General features: G+C 40.5%; 2 protein-coding genes across 2 annotated transcripts; both read left to right on the top strand.

Moving 5' to 3' along the window:
• Window positions 1-2,904: 2,904 nt before the first annotated feature.
• LOC127081402 (uncharacterized) lies at window positions 2,905-4,113 on the top strand. Its single transcript, XM_051021660.1, has one exon. It carries the CDS (start codon window positions 2,905-2,907, stop codon window positions 4,111-4,113), a length of 1,209 nt encoding a protein of 402 aa, XP_050877617.1.
• Window positions 4,114-6,701: 2,588 nt separating this feature from the next.
• On the top strand, window positions 6,702-7,322 carry LOC127081401 (uncharacterized). The gene has a single exon (XM_051021659.1). The coding sequence runs from the start codon at window positions 6,702-6,704 to the stop codon at window positions 7,320-7,322; it is 621 nt and encodes a 206-aa protein (XP_050877616.1).
• Window positions 7,323-8,326: the final 1,004 nt, after the last annotated feature.

The raw sequence follows: 8,326 nt of genomic DNA, 5'->3' as shown, positions 1-8,326 counted from the left end.
CTTGAAATGGTCCAAGAGGTTAATGGAGCTTACTTCCAAGAATTTGGTATGGTATAACTTAAGATTGGATAGGATGGAGAAATCTGAAGTGATTATGAGTTATGGAGAGTTTCCTAATGTACCCCTCATGGGAATTAGAGGAGGTATAAACTATAATTTCGTGCTTTCTCAGAGACCAATGGGCTATGATTTGAAAGGACCTCCAGAGGATAAGAGCATACAAGAGTCTTTGTTCTATAATGTGACTGATGATGTTGCGATGATGAAGAAAGAAGCTAAAGCCTAGAATCATATTTCGTGTAAAGGGAAAGAGTTTTTTTGGTAAAAAAGATTATATTACTTATCCTCTTTACATAGACTGGACCAAAGATAGGGTTCAAACTGTCTTGTTGCCTTTTCCAATAATGAATCCATTGTATCCCAAAGAGCCAGATCACCCTGATGTTGTGCCTATAGAGTACTTCAATAAAACTTTACTTTTGAACAAGAAGTTGAAGCATGAGAAAGAGGAACCGAGCATGCATGTTTTTGGATTCAGGCAAGAAAAGATGAATTTGGCTTACAAGCTTAAAGAAAGAGATTAATTGCTTGGTGAATATGGTCTTGTTGTGGATGGAAGGATTATAAATAAGCTAAAAGATGATAGAGTTAGAGGGAATACTTCTACAGTGGTTGAGGAACAAAGGAAAGCTCTTGAAGAAGTTGAAGAAGAGATCAAGAAAAAGCACTGAGACTATGAATCCCTCAAAGCCTCCAAAGCCAAGATGGAGAGGAAATACAGGGCCAAGATTAAGCAGTTGGAGAGGCAGCTTCAGGTTAAGAATGCCATATTCGAGGAGGAAAATATCCAGAGGCTGGCAGTGGAGCCCAACTCAAAGGAAGCAATATTTAGTTGGGGGAGGTTGTGGAGAAAGTTGCAAGCCTCACAGCTCAGTTGAAAGAGAGAGATGATGCTCTTATACAGATCCCACTAACAGAGTGTAATGAGTGTAAAAAGTTGATTGATCAATGTTGATATCTGGATGGCATGATTTTTCGAAAAGATGTGGTTATCTGAAATCTTGTCCAGAGGTGCAATCAAGAGGAGACAAGGAAGTTGTTCAAAGAGTCCAAATTCTGGAGCCTGGATTATCTCAAAAGTGGAGGGCCTCTAACCTATGTGGAGTGGGAAGATTAATCTACCTTTTCCATGTAGTGATCACCATCAGGATTGTTGATGAGGTCTTTTGAATTTCACTATTGCTTTTGTTTGTTTGTTTCTTTTGTAAGATCTACCTGTGTTACTCTGGGTTTTCAGTTTAATGAATTTCATGTTTGGCCTATCAAGTGTTCATTGTGTATCCTCTATTTTCTTGCGCTTATATAACTTGAATCAAAATTTTAGACCCATGGAAATACATAAACATGTTATTACATGCATTACATCCATTCATGCACTCATACAACATTTATGACAGGTTTTCTGGTCGTCTCTCTCATATTGATTCTACTTTTCTTAGCAGAGATTGCAAATCCATCCATTTACCGGTACGCCACGAGAGGCAACCAGAGACGTCAGATGGATTAGATTCGGGCTAATATAGAGGAAATGAGGAACCAGATGGATGCTAGGATGGAACAGTTTGTGGAGGCCATTACTAACGTGACTCGTAATCAGTGGGAATTGAAGGCTCTTGTGGAGAGACCTCGTGTTGAGATTGAACAACCTGAGTTGATGTTAGAATATGTTTCTATGGGGAAACCTCGTCCCAATGTTGCTATGAATTTTGCTGGGCCAAATTTTAATGATCAACATGTTAATGGTTATCATGTTCGTAACCAGGGTCTGCATGGAAACTTTCCACCACCACCACCACCATACAATCATGGAGGACCGCATCTCATTGTTGGGGATATGATGGGGCATCCCAATGCGAGGGGGAATCCCCAAGTACAAGAGATGGAGGTAGATTGTAACGAGGATATGTATTCAATGCATAACAGTGACTTGAGTGCTCATGCCGATAATAGAAAGTACCGTCTGTTGGAGGAAAGATTGAAAGTTGTGGAAGGGCAAGGTGTTTTAGAATGGACATTATTAACCTGAGGCTGGTGCCAAGGGTAAGGGTTCCACCTAAGTTCAAGGTTCCCATCTTCGACAAGTATACTGGCACAACTTGTCCAAAGACGCATGTTAGAGCTTATTACCGAAAGATGTCTGCTTATTCCGAGGATGAGAGGATGCTAATGCACTTTTTCCAGGATAGCCTAGCTGGGGTATCTCTAGAATGGTATATGCACTTGGAGATAACATACATCAGAAACTGGAGGGATTTAGTGGAAGCGTTTGTGAAACACTACCAATATAATATTGATATGGAACCAAATAGGACCCAATTACAAAGTTTGACCCAAGGTCAAAATGAATCATTCAAAGAATATGCTCAGAAGTGGCGTGATCTAGATGCTAGGGTTCAACCTCTAATGATGGAGAGAGAACTGGTTGACATGTTAATGGGTACCCTACAAGGCCTGTACTATGACAGAATGGTGGGTAGCACTTCTACGGGTTTTTTTGAATTGGTAATGGCTAGAGAGAGGATTGAAGTTGGTCTCAAAATGGGTAAAATTCATTTAGCCAATGCTGGTAATTATGCAAGTGGGGCTGGCAAGAAGTCGTTTAGTAGATACCCTAAGAAGAAGGAGGGTGAATCAAGCTCTTTTTATGCTCAGAGGGTCATAGGAAGACCACAATATCAACAACAATGTCATTAACAACAAGTGAATGTTATGGCCATTCTGGTTACCGCAACTCCTCAACCATAACAACCACAGTATCAATAGGAACAACAGTAGAACGCTCCTCGTCGCAATTATAGTCAGCCAAGACAACCCAGAATTGAGAAAGTATTTGATCCGCTCCCGATGTCTTATTCCCAGGTGCTTCAACATTTATTGCAATTGAAGTTGGTTAGTTTAAGGGGCATGCCACAGCCTCCTGAGAGGCTTCCTGCAGGTTATAATCCTAATGCCCGATGCGAGTTTCATTCTGGAGGTATAGGCCATGATGTGGAGAATTGTTGGGCTCTTAAGTACAAAGTGAAAGAGTTGTTGGATTCTAAGGCCATTCAGTTCACTCCGAACAATGGACCGAACATTATCCAAAACCTGATGCCTGCTCATGTCAGACCTACTGTTAATGTTGTGGAAGATGGTGAGAACTTGAATTTGATCATGGATGTGAACCTATTGTCTACTTCATTGTCGTGTGTTAAAAGTTATCTGATCAAGAATAATATTTTTCCTGGATGCTTTCCAGAATGTTGTGAGTGCCAGAATCACCCAGAGGGTTGTGTTAATCTGAAAGTTGGGATTCAGAATTTAATTGATGAAGGTTTCCTACAGCGTGATAGAATTTTTAAAGATGATAAATTTGAAGAGAAAGATGTGGCAGTAATTTCTATTTCGTACACTCTTGCAAATATTTCAGCGCCTGCTAGGTCTACTCCCTTGACAATCACGTTGCTTGGTCTTATTCCTTACTCTAGCAAGAGTGTTGTGCCATGGCACTATGGGTCGGATGTCTATTATCATGGAGTGAATCAAGAGGGGAAGCCTTTTGAGGAAAAGCCAAGTGACGATGAAAGTTTGAATGTTGACAATTTTGTCGGTACAGGAAGAATTACCAGAAGTGGTAGGGTATATTCTCCACAAAATGGTCAAGATAATGCTGATGCCTTGGCAAAAGCTAAGGGTAAACAAGTAATGGGTGATAATTTAGAATATGTGCCAGTTAATGCTCTTAAACCAAATGCAATTCATGGAACTTCTTCGTCTGAAGAAGTTGAAGAGTTATTGAGATTAATCAGGAAAAGTGACTATAAAGTGATAGATCATATGAGACAGACATTGTCTAAGATTTCAATATTATCCCTGTTGTTGTGTTCTAAAGCCCATAGTAATGCTCTGATGAAATTGTTAAGTTCCTCTTTTGTGCCGCAAAACATCAATGTCAACCAGTTAGAAGGGGTTATGGCCAGTATATCAGCTGACAATGGTTTGGGTTTTAAAGACTTTGATCTCCCTCCTGAGGGACGCAATCATAATAAAGCTCTGCACACCTCTATGGAATGAAAAGGAACTACATTATCTTGTGTGTTGGTAGACATTGGATCATCCTTGAATGTGCTACCCAAGTCTGCTCTGATGAAGATTGACTATGCAGGAGTTGAATTACGCCCAAGTGTTTTGATAGTCAGGGCTTTCGACGGATCTCGAAAAGCTATTTTTGGTGAAGTGTATCTACCTGTTAAGATTGGACCACAAGTTTTTGGTACGAAATTCTTCGTCATGGATATATAACCCACATATTGTTATTTTCTAGGATGCCCATGGATTCATGGGGAAGGCGCTGTAACATCCACTTTTCATCAGAAAATGAAGTTCCCAATTGGTAGTAAGATTGTTACTGTTTGTGGAGAGGAAGAATACATGGTGAGTCCTTTAACATCTTTCCGGTATGTAGAGGTTGAGGGGGAAGTAAACAAAAATCCTTTTCAGGCATTTGAAGTTGTTCAGATGATCAAGACTCCTCATTCTGAGGATAAGAAGAATGCAGTTTCTATATCTTCATTGAAAGATGCTAGAGCAATAGTTTAGAATGGTCACCCCGAAGGTTGAGGTCGTGTGCTAGATCTTCCTCCAAAGTTTGATAAGTTGGGCCTTGGTTTTAGTCATTCTAGGAAGTTTTTAGCCCCTCAAGCTCCCAAGGTGCCAAGTGTTCTCACTCCGGTAAAGTTTGCAAGTGTTGGATTTATCAATATTGGTCAGGCCAATGTTGTGGGTGATGATGCTGACAGTGATTACGACATTGATAACTGGATTCAACCAAGTGTTCCAGGTGAAGAGCTCCGCAACTGGACTGCAGAGGATGTCATCCAAGTCACGCTCAATCAGGAGCAATTTTCTTTTTGTTTCTTTATAATGCAATAATTCTTGCGCTCTGCCCAAAGCGTAGTGAATCATGTAGGGTCATCATGTTTCATTTTCAATTTTTATCATGAAATAAAGGATGTTTTGCATTCAAATCTTTTGATCTTTGTCTTTATATTTTTCTTTTAAAATGGAAATGTTTTCTTTTCACCACACACTTCCTAAAAGCATAAAAAACATCATTAATGTAGATTCACGTCCACCTCGGATTCCATTGATAACAATTCTTCTATCGCTCATTATGACTTTGACAATCCGATCTACCAAGCCGAAGAAGAAGGTGATGAAGATTATGAACTCCCTAAAGAATTAGCAAGGTTATTGAGGAAAGAAGAAAAGTTCATCCTGCCGCATCAAGAAGACATTGAGGTTGTGAATCTTGGAACTGAGGACGATGTGAAAGACGTCGGAGTGGGGGCTCCTTTAGAGGAAAGTGTGAAGGCAAGGTTGATTGATATGTTGCGAGAGTTTGTTGACATATTTGCTTGGTCTTATCAAGATATGCCTGGGATCGACACGGATATTGTGGTGCATAGGCTACCTTTGAAAAAGGGGTGTCCCCATGTTAAGCAGAAGCATCGAAGGACGCGCCCATATATGTCTAAGAAGATCAAAGATGAGTTCAAAAGAAGTTTGACGCAGGTTATCTGGAAGTTACTTCTTATCCTCCGTGGGTAGCTAATATTATTCATGTGCCTAAGAAGGATGACAAGGTACGAATGTGTGTTGATTATCAGTATTTTAACATAGCGAGTCCCAAGGATGACTTCCCGCTTCCACATATTGATGTATTGGTCGATAACACTACTCAGTTCTCGGTTTTTCTTTCATGGATGGTTTCTCCGGTTATAATCATATTAAAATGGCTCCGGAAGATATGAAGAAGAACACGTTTATCACACCTTGGGGAAGCTTATGTTACAAGGTCATGCCTTCTGGTTTGAAGAACACAGGGGCAACTTGCCAACGTGCAATGGTAACCCTATTCCATGATATGATCCATACGGAGATTGAGTGCTATGTGGATGGTATGATTGCAAAATCCCTTACATAGGAGGAACATCTAGTCAACTTGCGGAAATTGTTTGAGAGATTGAGGAAGTTCAGATTAAGGCTGAATCCCAATAAATGTACTTTTGGAGTGAGGTCCAGTAAATTACTTGGCTTTCTGGTTAGTGAAAGAGGAATCGAGGTTGATCCTACAAAGATAAAAGCAATTCAAGAGATGCCTGAACCAAAAACTGAAAAAGAAGTGTGTGGTTTCTTAGCGGGGTTAAACTACATTTCTAGGTTTATCTCAAATCTAACAGCCACATGGGAACCAATGTTCAAATTATTGAGAAAAGATCAGGCCATGGTGTGGAACGACAATTGTCAAAGAGCGCTCGAAAGAATAAAAGAGTACTTGCAGGAACCTCCAGTTCTTATGCCTCCAATAGAGAGAAGATTGTTGATCATGTATCTCACTATCCTCGACGAGTCAATGGGGTGTGTATTGGGTCAATATAACGAGTCTGGCCGAAAAGAGCATGCAATATCCTACCTGAGCAAAAAGTTTACTAACTGTGAAATCAAATATTCACTGCTTGAGAAAACTTGATGCGCTCTAGCGTAGGCTGCTCGTCGATTGAGATAGTATATGTTGACTCACACTACCTTGTTGATCTCAAAGATGAATCAAGTATATTTTTTAGAAGCCTGCTTTCATGGGAAGGGTTTCCCATTGCCAAATGATTTTAACCGAGTATGATATCCAGTATACGACTCAAAAGGCCATCAAGAGTAGTATAGTTGTTGACTACTTAGCTCATCACCCTGTAGAGGATTATCATCCAATGAAGTTTGAATTTCCTGATGAAGATGTATTGTTTCTCAAAGAATGTTACCCCAGACCATACCCAGACAAAGGCCCAGAACCAGGATCACGATGGATGCTCGTGTTTGATGGTGCTTCAAATGCTTTGGGAAACAGTGTGGGAGATGTCATTACTTCTCCCACGGGTTTTCATATTCCTTTCACTGCCAAAATCTATTTTGATTGCACGAATATAATGGCCGAATATGAAGCTTGTATCTACGGGATTGAAGTCGCTATTGATTTGAGAATCAAATATCTGAATGTAAATGGGGATTCTGCTCTAGTTATCAGCCAAATCAATGGAGATTGGGAGACTCGTCACCCGAATCTGATTCCGTACCGAGAGCATGTGATGAAATTGATTCCATACTTTGAGGAGATCACGTTTGATCATATTCCAAGGGAAGAAAACCATTTAGCAGATGCACTGGCTACTCTAGCATACATGTTTAAAGTTAAATGGGCAAATGAGATCCCCTCTGTCGCAACGTGAAAAACAACCGGCGGAAAAAAACATGTTTACAGAGCCGCCAACGATGCTATTCATCCTATGACGGAAAGGGAGCGCAGGACTAACCTAAGAAAGGGGAAAGGAACGGTCTTACGACCAGAGATTGCAAGGTATGGGAGTCGGTTACGCAAGGGGAAGGTATTAGCATCCCTCACGTCCGCCGTACTCGACGGGATCCACGCTCAAAAGAATAGGAAAAGGTTGCTAATAAACTGCTCAAAGAAATACACACACTAGAATAATAAAACAGGTGAAAGAAGATGGAGGAAGCGGACTCGGCAGGATGTCGCATCCTGGGCCTACGTAGTTTGTCAGAAACAAATATCAGAGTCAATGTAGTTCGGGGAAATGGGGACATGCTCGCTAGGACATCGCATCCTATGCCTACGTATCTTCTCTATCCAGAGTAAGAATCAGAGCACTCATAGCTCGGCTAACGCACGCCGAAACAAAACACCAAAAGGAGACGCTGAGACGTCAAAAGAAACACTCAACAGGAAACAGAATGCCAATACATGGACTTACATCTGACTCCGAACAAACACAAAGGAAACAGAATGCCAATACATGGACTTATATCCGACTCCAAACAAACAACATAAACAAGGAAACAGAATGCCAATACATGGACTTATATCCGACTCCAAACAATAGCACACGCTAACCAGCGAACACCAAAGAAAAAGGTTATCAGATTGACAAACTAATAGGGAGTCTGGAACTCGAGCCTAATAGTTGTCACACCAACACAAAGAGATGTTGAGGCGTCAAAAGAAACAAAAAGGCTGAACACAAAAAAAAAAGGGTGAAAAATAAAAAGGGTGAACAAACCAACTAATAGGGAGTCTGGAACTCGAGCCTAATAGTTGCCACAAAAAAAGAAAAGGTTGAACACACACAAAAACAAACAAAAGGGTGAACAAACAAACTAATAGGGAGTCTGGAACTCGAGCCTAATAGTTGTCACAAAAAAAGAAAAGGTTTCT

The sequence above is a fragment of the Lathyrus oleraceus genome, chromosome 5 (assembly GCF_024323335.1).
Source record: "Lathyrus oleraceus cultivar Zhongwan6 chromosome 5, CAAS_Psat_ZW6_1.0, whole genome shotgun sequence".
Classification (NCBI taxonomy): Eukaryota; Viridiplantae; Streptophyta; class Magnoliopsida; order Fabales; family Fabaceae; genus Lathyrus; species Lathyrus oleraceus.
This window is presented reverse-complemented; position numbering and strand designations above follow the sequence as displayed.